The sequence below is a fragment of the Pantherophis guttatus genome, chromosome 4 (assembly GCF_059756535.1).
Source record: "Pantherophis guttatus breed Tessera chromosome 4, ASM5975653v1, whole genome shotgun sequence".
Classification (NCBI taxonomy): domain Eukaryota; kingdom Metazoa; phylum Chordata; class Lepidosauria; order Squamata; family Colubridae; genus Pantherophis; species Pantherophis guttatus.
Window position 1 is genome coordinate 104387115 of NC_142066.1, and position 22199 is coordinate 104409313.

A 22199-nucleotide genomic window follows, 5' to 3' on the forward strand; every position below is an offset into this window, starting at 1 on the left:
GAATGTTTAAACTTTCAATAACTATATGACAAATATAAAAACTACAATGCTGAAGGAATATACAGGAAAGGAATTTGGCAGTGGTGAAATTTGATAGTCAGATAGGAAAACATTCATCCCACCATTGTTTTGATGGATTCTTCCACATTTTCATCTGGAAGATAAGAGATTGTGTACTTCTCACAAAATTCTTTCCCCAACACCTGCCTTATAACAACTATCATGTGCAGTATCACAACTATCTATAACAACTCCTCATATAACAACTATCATGTCTGGAATAATAAAAGTTAAAATTATTTCAGAATTTTATCAGCGGTTTCAGAAGAAAAAAGATAGAAAGCTGGATGGTTCCATCTCTCCTGCTGAAGGGCCAGCTTTGTTAGCCTACTGTTCTGTTTCCAGATGATCTTTATACAGTAATTATTTAAAAATTGTATCTCAAATTGCTTTTCCCTTTTCATAGTCATCTGTTCTTTTTCTTTCATACCTCTATGACTGTAAGTCAGTAGCTTTTTTCTCCGTATTATGAGGGGGAAATAACATGGGTTTTGTTATTTGTTAACTAACATACTTTGCATTTTAATCTGATTTATATTCTTTCTTTTAAAGTGATGTTCAAAATTTATTAGCTTTTAACATTCCTAAACTGATAAAACAAGCTGGAGATTAGCTTCTGATAAGAAAAGTTTGTTAATACAAATTGGGGTCTGGCTTATCTCTTTTGTGAACCCTAAACAACCTTTTTCTTTACAATTACGCCCCTTCTGACGCCAGACTTCAATTTAATGAACACATATGATATTATGGGATACAAATATGTAACGTTTGACTACATGTGACTGATTTTCTATGCAAAGAGGTTACTTTTATTCTGTCCAATCAACTTTCCTCTTGCATTTTCTTTGTTGCATTAACTATAAAAAGAAAGGAAACATGGGGCTTGAAGTTCTCTCTCTTCCTTTTTCATAGAGACCTACTTTATCCGGGTACCCTAATAAACTGCATTTAAATGATCTTCCGACTCAGTTGCTTATTGGAAAGGTAAACTGAGGCAGAACCTAGAGCCAGATTTGGCTTTCATATCTTACTAATTTAGTTTGGATGCTAAATTTAGCATCCAAACTAAATTTAGTTAGCATGCTGTGTGAATCTAACAGTCATGTTTTTAAAAGCATCATTCATAGCATGTGTGATATGTGAAGCCAATCATCTAAGGCTAAACAAACCAGGGATCAGCCTTGTTGTTGGTGTTAGTTGCGAAGTTGTGTCCGACCCATCGCGACCCCATGGACAACATTCCTCCAGGCCTTCCTGTCCTCTACCATCCTCTGGAGTCCATTTAAGCTCATGCCTACTGCTTCAGTGACTCCATCCAGCCACCTCATTTTCTGTCATCCCTTTCTTCTTTTGCCCTCAATCTTTCCCAGCATTAGGCTCTTCTCCAGTGAGTTCTTCCTTCTCATTAGGTGGCCAAAATAGGGATTAGGGATCAGCCTAAACTAGCATAAATCAGAAAAATACACATATGGTCAGGTATGCATGGATTTTCAATCCATTTTTTCTAATTGTATTCACAACTCCTTGTAAGGCAGATTAGTCTGAAAAAAGTGAATGGCTTTTGAACTGATCTGATCTGGTTAATGGTGCAGGATGGTGCAGTCTACGATAAAGGTGCACTTTCAGTGCACTACTGGTATTTTACGGTGATCCCAATTGAGCTGCAAAAAACCGACGAGCGCTATATCAAACAGATGGGAGTAGCGAGCCAGCGACCTTATGTGTGAAGAAGCCGCAGTCTAATGTGAACTCACCCGACCTTTGTACATTGATCCTTGGCCAGAGCAGAAATGTAAAAACATGTAAACTCAGAAAAGCGGATTCCGTATTATCGCTATTGGCAAGCCTAAATAGATCGATTAACAGTTGGCGACGCTAGAACGACCATATATTTAAACGTCGCCTACAGAGAAAACACGATTTAGAGAAAACTGTAGCAGAGTTGGAAAGTTTCCTTTTGTGCAATTAGCAAAGAAACTCTGGGCGGCTGCTCGAATTGTGTAAGAAGGGATTGCGTAACCAGAAGAAAAGAGTAGAACAAGAGTCAGCTCCTCCCCCAACGAACCAAAATTAACTGGCACCGTCCAATGGAGAACGCCGAAGTCACACCACGCATTTTTCGGTGTTTTCAGAGCTGAAACCTCTCTAGGCAGCCGGCCGGTCACTCTATAGTGGGGCGGGACTGAAGAGTGACGCGTTAACGCGACTGCCATCGGGCGGGTCCCGTGATGGCTGGCGGTGGCGCCGCTGTTGCAGTTGCTCTATCGCTCGCTAGGCTCCCGGCGACTGCTTCAGGAGCTGCTCTCGGTCGCCGCAGCACCACTACCATGGCTGACGACAAGTCCACCGAGTCTGCCAACGAACGGTGAGTTAAGGAGGGGGGAAGTGAGGCTGTAAGCCGGTTGGCCGGCGGTGTCACCCAGCGCGCTTTTGAGAGCCCCTCCCTCGTCGGCCCCGACTGACGCACCAGTGATCCCAGATGCTCGCTGTCGTCCTAGAAATGGAAACTTGCCTGCTTCCGTCGCCGGCACATGTGTAGCCTTCTCTAGGATGCATAATTCTGATATTACCTCACAGTCCCCAGGATTTTCTTGGTGGAGCTCTCCACTTTATCCAAATGCTGCTTCTCTGTGTATTGTCAGTAATAAGTTAAAATACTACAATGACAAACCTAGTCTGTGCGTGTGCTCCAACCTAAACTAAGAGCAACAAAACAAATTCGATTGTTTGGGTACAAATTAGTAGACAGCTGTGATGGAGATGTGTGATTTAAAGCATTTTAAGAATAGGAGAATATATTCTTTGCTTGTATTATTTTTTTTGCCCCGAAGTAGCAGCTCTTCAATTTCCTTTTTTTAAACTTTTCAATGTTTGAGCATTCACCCAAAGAAGAAACAGCTAAAGGCAGCCAATATGAGGATTCATTGGGAATCATTGCCTCCATTCCCATCCCTAGTATCTTTTTTAAAAAACCCATTTTCTGTATGTAAACAATACGCTCGAACACACAACTTTGACATGACTTTAACAGTACAGGTGTTTGCCATTTTGTATATCTACTTGCGCCTTTTTCATCTATATATTTGCTGTTGTTTTTGTCCATTGTGAAAGAAATCTTCAATGTTTTGGCATGGCGATTACTTATATGGGTTGCATTATTTTTATGTGAAATGGAATCAGGGAAATACCTGCATAGTAGACACATTTGTTGTTGTGATATAATTTTTAATGACCATTTATGTCATTGTGTTGTTCAATCATAGTCCCATAATCAATTCCATTTTGGCAAAGTCATATTTTTAAAATTCTGTAGATTGGCCTTTATATCCTGATCTGAATTAGATTTTAGTGACAAGTGCTTTTTGTCACAGTGCTACAACAAAAATAACAGTATTTCCAAAGTGCTTGGCAGTAATGACGGGTCACAGAGACCCTCATAGCAAAGTTTAGCTTTGGTCCCAAATGTGTGGGGAATGCAATTCCCAAAATTCCAGACGGGAGCTAAACTTTGTGTGGTTCACATGGGTGGTTTAGGTCAATGTCAGATGACAAGCACTATTAATAGGAGAGGGTCCTAAGTAGAATAGGGGAAGTGGTAGATATTCCTAACAGATAGTCTTATATTTTTATAAGGATAGCCTGGATAAGGAAGGTAATTAAATAACAGCTATTCCAATCTATATGTACACTTTTTTATAACCTCAATGAAGTTTTATTATGATCCGCTTAGATCAGGGGTATCAAACCCAATCACATTGCGGGCTGTATCGTGACGTATCGGGATTGTTTTTGCCCTTGCGGAATGAGGTAGGCGTGGCCTGCATGGCCGTATCCAGCCCGCGGGCCATGTGTTTGACACCCCTGTCTTTGATGTATTTTCATTAAAGAAAGAAGGGACAGTTAAGGCTAGGGGAAGTATCTATTGTCCTACAGTTGATGAAATCTCAAAGTCTGGAAATACTATTAAATGAAGTCAGGAATGATGCGGAGATAAAAGGTCTGAGAACACGAAAAGAAGAATATAAATTACAAGCCTTCGCTGACAACATGGTATTTATATTGGAGCAACCAGAAATAACAGGAACCAAACTTTTAGCAAAGATAGAGGAATACGGAAGAGTGGCAGGGCTCAAAATTAACAAACAAAAAACTAAAGTACTAACAAAGAATTTGACAAAGGTACAGGAGACAAAATTAGAAGACAAATTAGGAATACAAATTGTAAAGAAAGTAAAATATCTAGGAATCTGGCTTACCGCTAAAGCAATAACAATTAGAGAAGATAATTATAATAAATTAATGAAACAAATTAGAAAAGATCTGGAAACATGGAACAAACTTCAGCTGTCATTCTTAGGCAAAATCGCATCCATAAAAATGAACATATTGCCGAGACTACTGTACCTTTTTCAAGTAACTCCAGTTTGGCCAGGTAAAGATTTCTTTAAGGACCTTAATAAAATAATAACAAAATTTATTTGGAATGGGGAAAAGGCCAGAATTAAAATAAAGTGCATGCAAGACACCCGAGGCCCAGGGTGGATAAAAATCAATGATTTTTTTTAAAAAATAAAAGAAATCAGATTTTTTAAAATTTAAATCGGATTTTTTTGATTCTAATTTATTTTAATAAAAAACTTTTGGGGTAAAAATCTATCATAAGATAGTTTTCTATTTAAGATACATAAATAATTTAGTTTATTCAGCATGAAATGGAGCTTAGTTATGTAGCATTAGGCTGTATATTCTGCAACACTGGGACTATCGGTGAGTCAACAGTGGGTCAAAGGAGTAGCAGAGATGACAGTTGCTCTTTAAAAATTATGATTTAAATTGAGTTAATTTAAGTCAAGCCTTTTTACTAGTGATTTAAATCATGATTTAAATTGTGATTTAAATCAACTCGATTTAAATCAAATCCACCCTGATTAGGCCTACCGGATCCGGAGTTATATTATAAAGCAGCATCTCTAAACTGGATAAGGGATTGGATAGACTTCAAGAATAAAAGAACGCTACTCCTAGAAGGTTTTGAATTACAACGTGGCTGGCACACCTTCCTATGGGAGGGAAAGGACAAGCAACATGGATACTTCCAACAACATATTATCAGGGGATCACTGTACAGAACATGGCAAGAGATTAGAAAGCACTATACTAAAATACCACGATGGCTATCGACCATGGAAGCACTAATTTATCCCAACGCCGTGTATATAGATAAAATGAGAAGTTATAAAGAATTATTGAACAATGAATGAGATCTACAAACAAGACAAGAATTAAAAAATCAGGGTATAGACATTGATTGGTGGCCATACTTGCAAATAGAATCAAGATATAGAATAGATCGGGCACAATTCAGATTTCAAAATGAACCAAATGAATTGGATAAAATATTACAAGGTGCATATGAGAAAATGATAACCAAAATTTATAAATATCTAATAAAATACAAATTAGGAGAGGAGGTGGTTAAAGAAAACATGATAATTTGGGCCAAAAACATAGGATACAATATTGAATTGGATAACTAGGAAAAATTGTGGAAGACAAATTATAAGATTACAATGTCTATACCCTATAAAGAAAACCTTTACAAAATGTTCTACTGATGGCACCTCCAACCGGCGCGCCTGGCCAAGATGTTCCCAAATACCTCTCCAATGTGCTGGAAATGTAAAACACAGAAAGGGACATACTGTCATCTCTGGTGGTCATGCCGAAAGGCAAAACAATACTGGCAAGAAATTAGAATAATGATCGAAGAAATTACAAAACAAAAACTGGAAATGAAGCCGGAAATTTTCCTATTGGGAATGATCACAGCACAATACACCAAAGAAATAAAATATCTGATTATCCATATCCTCACAGCAGCACGTATACTATTTGCCCAAAATTGGAAATCTGAGCAGTTACCAACAAAAGATAAACTAATCGACAAAATCACTGAGTGCGCAGAAATGGATAAGCTCACAAAAGAACTACAAGAGAAGGACGATACTGATTACTATTTAGTGTGGCAAAGTTGGTACAGCTGGCTGGAGGGAAAAATAGGAACATAAAAAATTTTTTTTGAATATTCAGTAGGAATGTATAGAATTAAACAAAGAGTGAACAAAATGTCCTATATACAATCATGTAAATATGTGAACATATAGATAGATATGAATAGAGAAAGATAAGAGAACTTGATAAAACCACCGATGTAGAAACTGTAAGAGTCAGTCAGGGGAGTGAATTGATGTTGGTTTGTTTTGTACGTTGTCTTAATGTATTTATGTTTGTGTGTATAGTTTCTATCAATAAAAACTGGGAAAAAAATGAATATCCACAATTTTTTGCCCAAAGTCTGCCAATGATAATGGGACAGAACTATATTCCTTTTACTATTTTGTTTTCCAATTCCTATTTTGAATGTTCACCCTCAGCATCTGTTCTGAAAATGCCCCATAACTCACAGGCCATTGAGTGATAGAACAGCTCCAAACCAATGCAGAAGTCCATGAATAAAGGCTTATTCATGAATCAGGAATTTCTCCAGATTAGACCTTGCTCCCTGAAGCTTAATGAATGTCAACTGAAGTTGGGTGGAGTCCACTGTTACCTTTGCATAAAAGCCTTGGGCAAAGACAAACATTAAAGACAACATCATTTATAATCTTTCTTTATATGGGATTGTCCAAATTCAGGTAAAATTTTATTTATTTTTTTTTATACATTTTATTTATAAATTATAAAAAAATTGACAAAACACCTAAATGTACTAAAAAAAATCCGACACATGATTAACTATCTTTAAACTTAAAGAAAAAAATAATAGAAATGAAAAGACAGTTATAATCCTCCAAAAAATGAAAGAAACAGGAAAGAAGTCAAAACGTATACATATATATATTATACTTATCAGTAGTCACTGATTTATTAATGTACCATAACTATAATCTGATTATTACAAAATATTATTATACATTATCACAAAATCTCTTCCATAATAGCATGTAGCGTATTTCTTCCTTTTTTGATTAGTAATAAATATTGCCTTTAACAATATTAAAGGTGATATTTAATGTCACACATTTCTGAAAGTCTTTTCTTAACCTAATTCTTTTAGTGACTCTCATGCTTCAATATAATCATATTTTCTGATTAAAAAAACAGATTTTGAAGCTTTAGTGTATATAGTAATTCAATATCATCTTAATATGCTTAATATTTAAAGATTTTCCATAAATCTACTTAGCATGCCAAAAAGATCAGATAATGACATGATTATATCAGATGGGATCAATTTTTCTTAATCAGACATTTATGCTATTCTTGATAGTGATTCAGCTCCTGCTATTTCTGACCCCTGGATTGGATTTTGACCATTCTTGTTACTTTTATGGGGTTTCTTTTGTGTTCTTGATCTTTGTTTAGAAGATATATTTCTTTCTTTTGCCTCCTTGAGTAAGACATATTTTTAATATGGCTTTCTAGGCCTACTAGTTTTCTTAAGAAAATTTCCCTCCCTTTTTATTATAAAGATTGCAGTTTTCTTACAGCAGAATGGCAAGAGGATTGTTGCTGCATTTGACTGCATTTAACTGAAAAATCTACTACTACTATATGTTTCGATTTCTTTTGGTGGAAAATAATGTATATGTTTCAAAAAATATTCAGAAGAAAAATATTAGACTTTTATAAAAGCCTGAAAAAATGATATTGCCCCTCTTGGTTTCTTAATGAATTGATTGTTTAAATGGTTTTAACAAAAAAAAAAGGTGGCACAGAAATCAGACTAAAGTTGGGCCTTGAAAAATTAGCAAATAGATGCAATGCTCCTGTGAGGTCCACTTTTTCCTAATGATGTTCACAGTGCACCTAACTTTGCTATATATTGCTCTCACTCCATGAGTGAAGCAGATTAGGTAGAGATGACATATGTGGAATTAGTCTTCTAGGGAATACTCTAGACTAATACTAACTATGGGTAGTCCTTGACCTACAACCGTTTGTTTAGTGACCATTCAAAGTTACAATGTCACTGAAAAAATTGACTTATGACCATTTTTCACACTTGCAACTGTTTCACCATCCCACAGTCACATGCTGAAAATTCAGACGCTTGGCAACTGACATGTATGACGGTTGCAGTGTCCTGGGGTCATGTGATCACTTTTTGCATGACACAAGCAAAGTCAATAGGGAAGCCAGATTCACTTAAAATTGTGTTACTAACTTAACCACTGCAGTGATTCACTTAACAACTGTCACAAGAAAGTTCGTAAAATGGGACAAAACTCACTTAACAAATGTCTCACTTAGCCATCTAAATTTTGGACCATATTGTGGAATACCAGTACTTCTACTAACTGATATTTCATGTTCATTTGTTCTTTCAGATCAGACATTTTTAAGAACTATTAGCTGAAATCTAATGCAGTTTCTTTTTGGATGATGATTTTACTGTTTTTTGTGAGATTAACAAAGTCCATTTCAGACTCAAAGGGGTTCACTTTGGCATCTTTGTTTACAGAATTTTGCAGAATGTTGTATGAAATGAAATTCATGAAAAACCATTTAGAAGTTTTAAGTGCATTAGGCAGTGACACCATAATAGTTAAATATTTTTAAGCAAGCTTAAAGAAATTAAATTGTAGGTGCATACAGTACATCTAGACAGCATATCTATACATCAATACAATATACTAGATAGCTTACCTATTAAGAAAAAAATTCATTTCTCAAATCATTTCATACTGATTTTTATAACTAAGATACTTTTAAGTATTTCTCTGTTAGGAGATTTTTATGGAACTTTTATTAGCTGTCTGTTGAGGTCCTTAATATATTCTTTGTTAAAAAGAAGGAAAACTTTGAAGTTAATAATAATTATATGAGGAACTTGTTATTTTCCCTCTAACCTAATGTAGTAACAAATTGTAGTAATGCCAAGGCCTCTTGGAACAGATGTACAGTAGGCTTCCTAGAAATACTGTGCAGGAATTTTTCTTCCTTTCCTAAATATTCCTCTCTAATACAGGGAACTATAACCCAGTACTGTATTTTAGAGATAGTTTTACGTTTAAAAAAGGAAAGTGCATGTAAATAAGAAAAAAAAACCTATTCTGAGAGATCTTCAGAAAAGCTACCTTGCAACAAAAACTATTGTTATGATTTTAAATGTATGTACCATCTGTGACTGAATAATTAACACATCGTGAAAACAATTTAAATTGTCCTACAGTGTGTCTCATTTGTACTTTTAATCTAAAACTAGAAATAACCCCATATCGGTTCAAAAGGTACAAGGTTCTATGGCCAGGGGTTCTGTCCCCCTTGGAAATGTACTTTACAGAATATATATAATATTTTTGTATTCTTCAAAATTTTAGGCTGGTTGCCCATGTTTTTTTTAAAAATACGAGATTATATACTTAATATTTTTTTTAAAAAAAGTTTAGCAATAACGTTTAATACAGTATTATATTTAATGATACAATAACACTAATAATGCATTACTGTAGTCCTCGACTTACGACCATTCATTTAATGATAGTTCAAAGTTACGATGGCCTTGGAAAAAATGACTTATGATATGTCTTCAAATTTACAACCATTGCAACACCCTGTAGTTGTCTGATTACAATTTGGTTGCTTGACAATCGTCTTGTCACATGTTTTGTCAAAAAATTGAGGGTTTTTGACAAGCAAAATCAATTGAGGAAGCTGAGTTCATTTAGTTATTACGTGATTCACTTAATTACCAATGGTTGTAATATCAGGTCCAGTCATATAATGACTTCCTTAATGACCACATTTCTTAGGGACCGAAATTCCAGTCCCAATTATTGTAAGTTCTATATATACTTACATAGCAATAACACTTAGACTTATATACTGCTTCACAGTGCTTTACAGCTCCCTCTAAGTGGTTTACAGAGTCAGCATATTGCCCCCAACAATAAGGGTCCTCATTTTACCGACCTTGGAAGGATGGAAGACTGAGTCAACCTTGAGCCTGGTGAGATTTGAACTGCCAAATGGTAGGCAGCCAGCAAGCAGCAACAGTAGCCTGCAGTACTGCATTTCTAACCACTGTGTCACCATGGCTCCTTACATTCTTATTCTTTGTTTTCCTAAGGTACCATATTTTTCAATTTGTTTGTTGTGATTTGGTTAGTTACACTACTGTAGAAGAAGTGGCAGAATGTGGGAGTGGACTCAAAAAAGGAATCAGCCTAGAATCTCTACATACCGCAAATGGATTAAGTCCAATCTTCTTGAATGCCATTGACCCTTATATAGAGCCAAAATAGTGCTAACCGTTAGTTGAGTAGATTCTTGTGCATAGGCATGAGTAATAATAAATGAATTTAATTGGAACTTTGCATGTGGTCTTGTTCTATCAAATTGGAATTTAAAACATCTGGGACTCATGATGTAGCCATTACAGACTGTTGATTTAATACAGCTGATTATAATTACTTAATTTAGAAGACAAGTTGTAATTTTGAAATCTTGATTTTCTTGCATAAATTGAGAAGTCTCAGGAATGCCGTGCGAGACGCAATCAAAACACAGCTACAGCCTTATTCAGCTCTTTTGGCACACTGGTTTATTCGCATCCGCATCCAGCTACACACTTTGATTCGTAAACACAATTGAAATTGGCGCTACGTTACACCAAGAATGGGGCGTTTATATAATCCATCTTTCGATTAACTCATTAGGACCGCGCCCTTGTTTGTTACTACGCCCCTCGTTTAGGGACATAGACCGCGCTCTTGTTTATTACCACGCCCCTCTTTTAGGGGCGTAATTGGTCTTCAGCGTGTTCTGGAAGGTGCTGCCGCTGTGTCCTCCGGAATGGTCCTAATCCCATCGCACCTGATATCACCACCCCACACCCCGCATACGGCCGCCTTCACCCAGTGCCACCAACACCAAGTATGTATATGTCCCTCGATGCTTTCAGCACGCGTTAGCGATGTCGAGCAGGTTGCCAGGCTCGACAGGCGGCTCCCCTTTCATCACGTGTCCTTCTGTAAGAGATAAGTTACACGTATTAGTAGATAACCGTGGTTTGTGAGGATACATTCTATGAAACCGTCGAATCAGTTGGTTTGCTTTTACATTACTATGCGGTATCCAAGAAGCCTCTTCTACTGGATAACCCTTCCATTTAACAAGGTAAGAGAGGACCTCCCTTGTCCATCTAGAATCTAGGACTTCATCAATCTTGTAATGGCCCTCCGTGAGCGGACCAGGACGGTCGAATACTTGGATATGTTTGGCGGGTTTGAGAAGACTACTATGAAATACGGGGTGGATCTTCCCCAATAACGGAGGTAACTTTAGTACTACAGTCACAGGATTTATTATTCGTATCACCGGAAACGGGCCCAGATATTTCGGTCCTAGTTTCCTACTAGGGAGCCTTAATTTGATGTATTTGGTAGAGAGAAATACCATGTCCCCTACCTTGAATGGTTGAAATGGTGCTCGTATCTTATTCGCCTGGCTTTTATATGCGAGAGTTGCTTTATCTAATGCCTCTCTGACCTGGGGCCATACCCTATTCATCTTATCGGCCCACTCATGGGGCATTGGCGACGTCGGTGGTTGATCTAACTCGGGTATCGCTACGAAGTCTCGTCCCATTGCCACCCGAAAAGGAGTGAGACCCGTACTGCTATGAACTGCATTGTTATAGGCGACCTCCGCAAACGGTAGCAGTGAAGACCAATCGGTCTGTTCATATGAAACATAGCAACGAAGGTATCGCTCTATCATTGCATTTGCTCTCTCTGCAGCCCCATTGGTACTAGGATGGAATGCCGAACTGAGGCCTTGCGTTGATCCAATAGCCGAGAGGAAGTTTCTCCAAAATCGGGCTGTAAATTGCACCCCTCTATCAGAAATAATATGACGGGGTACCCCTTGTAACCTATAAATGTGTTGTATAAATAGATACCTTACGAGCTGAGGGTAATCCTCGGCACGGAACGAAATGAGCTTGTTTAGAAAATAAATCGATAATAGTCCAAATAACCGTGTTCCCATTGCTGTCTGGCAAATTGACTATAAAGTACATCCCTATCTCCTCCCACGATTGGGTAGGTGTGGCTACAGTCTGTAGTACTCCCAAAGGTTTTCCAGGGCGGGATTTGGTCTTGGCGCATATGGAACAGTCTTGTGTGTATGTTTCTATATCTTTCCTCATATGTGGCCACCAAAACTGATGCCGTGTTAAATGCAGGGTTTTAAGGAAATCGTAATGCCCAGCCGATTTATTATCATGGCATTGGTGTAACACCAGGCCCCGGACCCCTTCCGGTACATACATTTTGTCCCCTTTCCACGAAAACCCGTCCCTATGCGTGAGCAGGTGTTTGTTTTCCTTAAACCAGCTATCAGTGTTTAACTCCCTTTGCACCTGCTCTTTCCAGTCTATTGTAGTCTCTGTGGTTACGGCTGCTGCAGTCCTACCACCGTTGGGCACCATAGCTTGCACTATCTCATCCCGTTTGCTCTGGAATTGAGGCATCCGAGAGAGAGCGTCGGCCAGGAAGTTCTTGCCACCGGGCATGTGTTTTAGCATGAACCGGAAATGCTGAAAATAACGTGCCCACCGGACTTGTTTAGGAGACAGTCGTCTGGGAGTTTGTAATGCTATAAGGTTGCGGTGATCCGTCCACACACCAAATGGTACCTGTGCTCCTTCCAAAAGATGCCTCCAGGTGAGAAGAGCCCAACGAACAGCAAACGCCTCCTTTTCCCAGATAGCCCAACCCCTTTCCGTGGGACTGAATTTTTTGGAGGTGTACGCACACGGGTGTAACTGACCTTGGACATCGGTTTATAACAACACGGCCCCTACCGCAACGTCACTTGCATCCACTTGTACTATGAATGGTTTCGATTGATCAGGATGTTGTAGTACGGGTGCCTCAGCAAAACAACGTTTTAGGGTTTCAAAAGCTGTCTGGCACTCCATCGTCCAATCCAAGCGCCGTCCAGGTCGCGGAGGCCCCTCCCCTTTTGTGCGTAGCAGGTTTGTTAATGGCAGAGCAATATGTGCGAATGTTGGGATTAACTGACGATAGAAGTTAGCGAACCCAAGGAAGCTTTGTAACTGTTTCCTTGTTGTAGGGGCCAGCCATTCCAACACAGTATTTACTTTTGTTGGATCCATCGCTATACCGTCCTTGGATATCCTATATCCGAGATAGTCTAGTTCTGTGCGATGGAATTCGCACTTGGACACCTTAACATACAGGCGGGCTTTTAACAACCGTTCCAATACCTGACGGACTAAACTAATATGTTCCTCCATAGACTTGGTGTATATTAAGATATCGTCTAGATACACTAGAACCCCTTGGTATAGATAATCGTGTAATACCTCATTAATCAATTGCATAAAGACTGCAGGAGCGCCCTGCAATCCAAACGGCATAACACAAAACTTATAACTGCCCAATGGGCAGTTAAAGGTGGTTTTCCACTCATCTCCTTGTTTTACACCTACCCTATAGTAGGCCTCCCGTAAGTCCAATTTTGTAAAATTCTTTCTGGTCGCTAATGCAGCTAACAGGTCCTTCATTAAGGGTAACAGGTATATTGGTTCTACGCTTACCGCGTTCAAACCTCGATAGTCCACACATAAACGAAGCCCTCCATCCTTTTTCTCACGGAACAACACCGGAGCGGCCATACGTGACCGACTAGGTTGTATAAACCCACGGGCTAGATTTTTGTCAATGTAGTTACGTAATTCTTCCACCTCACGTGGGGTCATGGCATACATGCGTGGTTTTGGCAGCTTTATCCCAGGTATTAGTTCAATAGCGCAATCAGTGGGACGGTGTGGTGGTAACGTATCACATTCCCCTTCATCAAACACTGCCGCTAGATCTGCATATACTGCTGGTACTCCAACAGGACATATATCGCTATCCAGCCCCAACGAAACTCCTTGCTCTTTCGGAACCTTCTGTGAGCTACCCGGATCTGGTCCTATTGACAGACGGAGTTCCTGAAACCCCCCTCCCACCAGATTGTGGGCTTCCATTTATCCAACCAAGCCAATCCCAAAATCACGGGTTCGATCATTGTGTCCACCACCACAAACTGTATGTTTTCCCAGTGAGCTCCTATCTCCATTCTTACTAATTCTGTCACTTGGGTTTCTGGGGCTCCCCCTAAGGTAGATCCATCCATCTGTTCGAATGTTATTGGGGTTTTTAACTACCGTAACCGTATACCCAAACGGGTGGCTACAGTTCGCCTTATCAAACACCTTGTACACCCAGAATCAATAAGGGCTTCATGCTGTACTCGTGTTGGCCCCTGTAATGGTGTCAGGGTTATGGGTATGAGGAAGGGACGGATGGGCTCACTTACCATTGGGTCATTGGTGTCCTCTTCCTCATCACTATCGGCTAGCACCACAGGAACTATCCCAGGATGTACAGCAGGACCCGGTTCCTTTGTTGTGGTTCCATTGGGACTTTCCACTAGCTGTCAGGACATTCGGTCCAGGTGGGTGAGCCGGTGGTAGCGGGCATTCCAGAGCCCTATGGCCAGGTTGATTACACCGGAAACAGCGTAACAGCCGCCGTGTGGAATCAGCTACTCGAGGATCAGGCTCCCCTCGCCCCGCTGCTCTGACAGGACCCAGCCGGTCTGGTTGGCGTCGGATGGGGATCGTACTCACACCTAACCCGGAACTCTCTTAGTCCCACGTCCAGGTCAATAGCTGCTTTACACCACTCAGACAAACGGGGTAGCATGCCCCGATATACACAGGCTTGTCTTAGGTCACGATCCAGTCCAAGATGGAATTGATGAACAAGCATGCGTTCGGGCCAACCCCTAACTCTCCCCGCTAGCCAACGAAACTCTTTTACATATTCCTTTGCCGAATGGCCCCGTTGTTTCAGGGCCACAAGCTCCCCCTCAGCTACTTGTGTTCGTGTGTCATCTTCAAATCGTACCCTGAGGCCTTCCAGGAATAAGCCAACATCAGTGAGCTCTCAAGCGTGGTCGTTATGCAAGTCTGCTACCCAATCCGCAGCTTCACCTGTTAAAGTCGTAATGGCCACTACCATGGACCACTGAGTTGGATATAAGCGCCCATATAAATCAATATAACTGAGTACCTGGCTCAGGAACAGGGCTACACGGTCTGGGTTGCCATCAAACGTGGTCTGCAAGGGGGGTGGTCCCCAGACTGGTTGGGGTCCCCATACCCCAGGCTGTCCAGCCGGTACTGGAGGATAAGCTATCTGTCCTGAGACCTGAGGGGGGGCGAAGCGACCCAGATGCTGTCCCTGTAGCCACGCCCGCCAATGATCCAAGCGATTGGGTTGCAGCATATTGGCCGGTGGTCGGGGATTGCTTTGGGAGGGACCCACCCGTAATTTGGGGCTAGCCAGACAGAACCGGGTCTCTGTCCCTGCGGAGGATGTTGGCCAGCCAGGGTTAGGTTCCATCCCCGTCATCCACGGTTGCCACGATTGTGCATCCCTGAAGCTGGCTTCACCAAAACACTCCCGAAGGACTTCTATGGTGGAGTGGCCCAAACCTGTTGAATAGCTCCACTCCCCGTCATCATCTTCCGCCCAGCGCCGTTCTCTCCAGCGGTGGAAACGTTCACTGTAAGGGGGCGACACCTGGTCCTTCGGGGCCCCTGCCGGAGCAGCCAAGGCGGGGCTCTGCCACCACTCTCCTAGCAATGCCGGGGTGCCCCCCCCCTGCTGCAACAGCGTCCTTACCATCCACTCCCTGGCTTTGACAGTGTTCTTTCGGACGAACCGAGGGCTGAGCTTCAGCCGGGCTTTCCTCAGCTGCAGGCAGCCCCTCCTCCTCCGAGGATGGCGTTGCAACAGTTATATCCACTCCCTCTGCCATTCCGTAGGCTTGCAAAGGGTAGCGCCGATTTCCTCTCAGGAATGCCGTGCGAGACGCAATCAAAACACAGCTACAGCCTTATTCAGCTCTTTTGGCATGCTGGTTTATTCGCATCCGCATCCGGCTACACACTGTGATTCGTAAACACGATTGAAATCGGCGCTACGTTACACCAAGAATGGGGCGTTTATATAGCCCATCTTTCCATTAACTCATTAGGACCACGCCCTTGTTTGTTACTACGCCCCTTGTTTAGGGGCATAGACCGCACCCTTGTTTATTACCACGCCCCTCTTTTAGGGGCATAATTGGTCTTCAGCGTGTTCTGGAAGGTGCTGCCGCTGTGTCCTCCGGAACGGCCCTAATCCCGTCGCACCGGATACCACCACCCCACACCCCGCATACGGCCGCCTTCACCCAGTGCCACCACCACCAAGTATGTATATGTCCCTCAATGCTTTCAGCACGCGTTATCGATGTCAAGCAGGTTGCCAGACTCGACAAGAAGATTACTACTATCATCTCCTCAGTTCATTGTAAATCACTGTCTCCATTTACAATAACGCATAGTATGCTTTAAAAATGAATTCTGTTAATTCCTTTCTTTGACAAGGCAGTCATTGTATTCTGTATAGAAATTATTCTGTATAGAAAATTATTCTGTCCTCTTTGGACTAATTAAAGTTATTGGACTGTTTTCAAACACAGGCCAACATAAAACCTATTGGGATAATTTTAAAGGGAGGTTATTAGAACATGGATAACTAATGCAAGGCTATTTTGTATTAACAAGATTAGATGTGAATGTTATAATATCAAATTGCTGTTTGAATATAAGATGGCACCTTGAGCCACCAATACCATCTAAACTAATTATGACAATGCTAAATTCAAAAGTACATCCAGATTCCAATATTATTTTTGGGAGGAAGGCTGTCTTTTTAGAACAAAATAAAGTCCATATAGCTGGGCAGGTAGATCACTCAAAAACGATAGCTATATCTTGTGTGGATAGATTTTCAATTTCATATCACTCATCCAGGCTTGAAATAGGGTAATCAGGTTCATTATGAATTTATCTATCAATTAGTTACTGTTTGGAGGCCTTTCTCTGGGCCACTTCAGCATGATGTACAGAGAATAGATGGCTGTCTATTTTCTTTTATAGGATCTGAATTGTAAAATTCTCCTGTAAAATAGATGTTTATTTTTCAAATATTAAGCAAAATTAATTGCTTTCTTCATTGGAATATATATGAATGAATAACATATATATTTTGTAGTACATTAAAATCTTTTTCAATCCTGCTTTATTTATTCATACGTTAAAAATTAATCTGAATGCTACCCTATACTTCTTGGAAATCTTTGGAGAATTTTATATAAAGTTGTTTTAGGTTTTTTTTTCTGAATATATGTTTAAATTATCCAGTGCCTGTATAAATAAATATCCTTAGTAGTGAATTTTCCCTGTAGGCAATCAGATAATCAGATAATTACCTGAAATTACCTGACCTAAAACAAAGTTCCCAGAATATTTAACCATTCTTCCTTTCTAATAAATAGAACAATTAATCACATTTTTCTACTTGGAATAGAAGTTTTCTACTTGAGTTACATATTATGCTGTATTTTAGTGAATTGGGAAGAGTCATGAGTCCTTTTTCAGACTCTACAAATTTGTAGACACACTACACTGATGAGGTAGATATTATGCAGATTAGTCAGTGTAATCATGGACCCTCTAAATATACTGGATGCGGCCCTCACATTGCCAAGTAACTTGAACACAAGATGTTCTGTTTGGAAGTGGTAAGATATTTAGGCCAAATGAATCTTCAGCTTGTGGAGGATAATACATGTGGAGGATAATACATGAAAATTCCACACCTCATCTTTATATGAGTATATCTCCTTGAACTAAATATATACTAAAATCTCAATTACATACCTGTTTGATCCTGTTATTTAAAACAAAAACAAAATTAGGACATTGTATTTTTGAATAGATTTCCATTTTAGATAGCATGTAAAAATGTACACAATACTTTAAGAGTTTAATGGCAATTAAGGATTGAATCTTATCATGTGTGCATGATATACTTGATTCTATGCAGAATAATTTTTAGCAACATCAAGTCAGGGCTTGGAAAGTATGTTGCTAAAAAATTATTCTGCATAGAATCAAGTATATCATGCACACATAATAACACAAAATATGTTATTATTTAATGCAGTATAGGTAACAACACTTAATCACACAAAGAAAATTCAAAGTAATGCTGGATACAGTAAAGCAGTGTGTTGGAACAGTAAAAACAAAGTCCACTTAGCCATAAATGTGTCCTTCCTGGCCTCCAGTGTACATACAAGATACTGTGTATGTAGAAAACAGCACCTTAGTGGTTTTATTTTTCCTTTTTTGAAAAGTTAGCATTAACAATAGTAAATTTGGAATCTCAATCAAATATTATTATAGTATATAATATATAGTATACCCTAAATTTTGCAATAATTAGATCTGTATTTTTTCTTAGGAAAAATATCTATATTTTTCATAAGAAATAATTCAGGGTATCTCTTTATTTTTGTAACAAATTTACATTTATATATTTAAAAATAAATTACATTCACTGATCAAAGTTAGGGTGACTACAGTGATTTTGAGCAATTTTTTACAGCATGACAAATACTTCATAATTTGTTGATAGGATTGGAAATACAGTAATTAAATGCAAGATTACCTCATCTCAGGTAATTATTATTGCCAATGTGTAATCAAGGAAGTTTATTCACTTGATCCCTGAATAATTATAATAATAGCATATTATTTAAATCATTCTAAACTCTTGTATTCCATCTAGGTCAGGATGGCTATCTAGCTGGCTCCCTGCATGGTGCCCTACATCACTTGTACATCTTAAAGATGCTGAAGAGAAAATTTTGAAATGTAAGCACTTCGTGGTAAGAAATCTCCAGCAGCATTCATCTCAAGTTTTATTACTATCTCTTTCCCCCACCCTTTTTTAATGGAGAAAAAAGTTGGAACAACAATAATAATTAAGAAATAGGCCTTGGTGCAATTGAGCATCTGGTCCCACAAAGAAAAGAATATTGGATTTTAATTGGGCAACTAGTATATTAAACAAAATGGAATATAGCATGACCATAATTTGTTGTACTTCAGAGATTGGAAGGTTCAAACAAGTTTTGCTTTCTTATTTCACAAGTTATTTTGGACTGTGTTATAAGGTACAATAATGAAAGTAAGGGTTTTCTCGGTAGATTTGATGTCAGAATGTGTTCATTGTGTTTGTAGAATTATTTCAGTATAGACTGAATAATAAGGCTTATATTTCTTCCTTCAGGTATTACAAGTACCTACAGTAAACAATATGTATATCTATCCAATGGAAATAAAATATGGACGCTTACATTCTCTCAGAACCTTTCACAGAAAACTCCAATTGTTCTTCTTCATGGGTTTGGAGGTGGTGTTGGACTTTGGGCTCTCAACTTTGAAGATCTTTGTGAAAATAGGACTGTATATGCATTTGATTTCTTGGGATTTGGTCGCAGTAGTAGACCCCAGTTTGACACTGATGCAGAGGTGGCAGAAAATCAATTTGTAGAGTCTATTGAAGAATGGAGACGGAAAATAGGATTGGATAGAATGATTTTACTTGGACACAACTTGGGTGGCTTCCTGGCAGCTGCTTACTCACTAAAATACCCATCAAGGTATATGAAAGATTTTTTTTCTTTTGTTCAATTGTATCAGTTTCTTATAGACTAGCTGGAAAAATCCCTGCAGTTTTCTTCGTAAAGTTTTTCAGAAGTGGTTTGCCATTGCCTCTTCCTCAGGCTGAGAGAAAACGATTACTTCTAAGTTATCCAGCTGGCTTTGTGTCTAAACAGCTCTAAAACATATAGTCTCCTAGTTTCTAGCCTGATACATTAAACATTAAACCAAACTGACAAGCAATAAAGGAAAATTATTTCTATAAGGTGATAGGTTGGCAAAATAATATGATATAGTATAATGTACAATCTGGAGCCAAATGACTAGATTCTCTACTTAGCTTCAAATACAATTGAAAAACCAATTTAATAGTTTTAAATATAGAATTCAGTCTTTATTGCACTTGAGTTCCATGTTATCTTCTGAGTGAATTTACTTAGAACATCTTTTTGGGGTTGCTTTTAAACATCTAATGCATGGAAAACATTTAAGGGATCACACAATATTGTCCCTTGTGTGTCATATTCATGAGCTTGATTTCAGAATATTTACAGAACAAAAACATTGGAAGGAGGAGGGAATGTGGGAAGAAATGGCAAATGATTACTAAAAATAATGAGTAATGAAGAAATGGTATACTTCAGTGAAAAGCTAACTATACAATATTTGCCTTAGAAAAAATTAAAAGTTTTCACTTTCATTTTTATTTAAAATAACTATTATGGCATAACTATTATGGTAAATGTTAAATTACAACTCAAAAATCTTTGAAGAAAAGTTGATTGATTCATCTGCCACAGTAGTAGACATAATTTATCAACTATAGAAATCCAGTAGTTTAATATAGTATTTATCCCAGAGATGCAAGAAGTTAAATTTTAGAATTTTTGTATGTAAGTCATGCATTATTTTACTAAGCTACAGAAGAAATTTTAGTTTGGTATTATTACTTAAAAAACAAGAATAAAATTATTGGGTATGATTGAAATTCCGTTTCTGAGTAATACTGATTTTAATACATAAGCAATTATTTTGAAGTTAAAGTGAGAAGTGATAAATGTTATGTCGGTCATATTTTAAGAAAAAATACATCTATTCAACCATGTAAATGTTCGAATGTTGATAATCATAAAGAATTGGAGTATGGAAATATACAGGTACTAATAAAATGAGTTCCTTTGTTGAAAAAGAAATCTAATAGATAAATGTTGCTGGCTTATTGACCAAGCAATTAGTATTGCCAGCACCTTTTCTCACTCAAGGTCTTGTTCTTAACTACTTTGTATATCTCCAGAAAAATAGTATGAGGTTAGGGAAAGAGGTTCTCCCAACCTCTAAAGGTAATATAGTATTCTAATTTTGGACAGTATACTTCTCAATCCAATATTGTAAGAAAAGATACAAAAGCATGGAACAGAGAGCTCACCACCTTACTTCAACTGAAACTACAAGGCAGAGCATGGTGGCTTACTCATCATCTCCACATTCAGAACCCAGTGAATGCAGAAGTAAAATATGTCCATTTTGCAGTTTGAGATGGAAGTTTGCTCTATTTGTATAATCTCAGAGTTGGAATTTACCTTAATCTTAACTGCAACTAGGTGGTAGAGAACCTTGGCTCATCCCTTTTCCATTTGTGAGGGGGATGGTGACAAACAAGACTGTTGAATCCCGTGAAATCTTTGCAACTAGACGATCTTAAGAGAGATGAATAGATTGTCCTATCTCAAGGGTGTCAAACTCAATTTCATTGAAGGCCACATCAGGGTTGTGTTTGACTTCGGGGGGGGGGGCTGGAGTGGGCGTGGCCAGGGTGAGCGAGGCCAGCTCGATGTCACTCATGTCGGGGGCACCTGTGGTGGCCAAGGCAGGACTTCCCTCAGATTCTCCTTCCCTCTCATTATATCCTTCCTTCCTTCCTTCCTTCCTTCCTTCCTTCCTTCCTTCCTTCCTTCCTTCCTTCCTTCCTTCCTTCCTTCCTCTTCTTTTTCCCTCCCTCTTCATTCTCCTTTCTCCTTCTTTCCTCTCTTTCCTTCTTTTTCCTTCCTTGCTCTCTTTCCATCTTTCCTCCTTTTTCTTTGTCTTTCCTCTTTCCCTTTCTCCTTTCCTGTCCCTTCTTGGATGCTCAAATGCAAAAGGGGAAACATTTTTTCTTTTCTTTTGTTTTGCTTTTAGTTTGTTTTGCTAGCACTCTGCCAGTGAAAACGGAGCTTGGGGGGCCACAAATGGCCCCCTGGGGCTCATTTTCAGCCGTGATGGGCTCCTGCAGCCCTCTGCCAGCAAAAATGGAGCTGGGGCGGGGGGGCACACAGCTCCATTTTCACTGGCAAAGGCACTGCGGGCTAGTCTTTTGCTGTTTCCAGGCAGCCCCACGGCCAGATCTAAGCACCCCTGTCCTATATCTAAAGAAAAACAAAAATATTTTTTTTATTTCAAGGATAAGCAAAGTGCAGTTCTCCAGATATTACTGAACTTCAGAATTCCTCAGTGC

General features: G+C 39.0%; 1 protein-coding gene across 2 annotated transcripts in view; it reads left to right on the forward strand.

Annotated features, from left to right (window-relative positions):
- The first annotated feature begins 596 nt into the window (after window positions 1–596).
- Window positions 597–22199, forward strand: part of ABHD5 (abhydrolase domain containing 5, lysophosphatidic acid acyltransferase) — a 34933-nt gene continuing 13330 nt past the window's right edge. For both annotated transcript variants that reach the window (XM_060685834.2, XM_060685836.2), the window contains exons 1-3: window positions 597–2425; window positions 18831–18916; window positions 19335–19707. In XM_060685834.2, the coding sequence (XP_060541817.1) occupies window positions 2289–2425; window positions 18831–18916; window positions 19335–19707 (596 nt within the window). In that variant the 5' untranslated portion in view covers window positions 597–2288. The remainder of the gene's footprint in view (window positions 2426–18830; window positions 18917–19334; window positions 19708–22199) is intronic.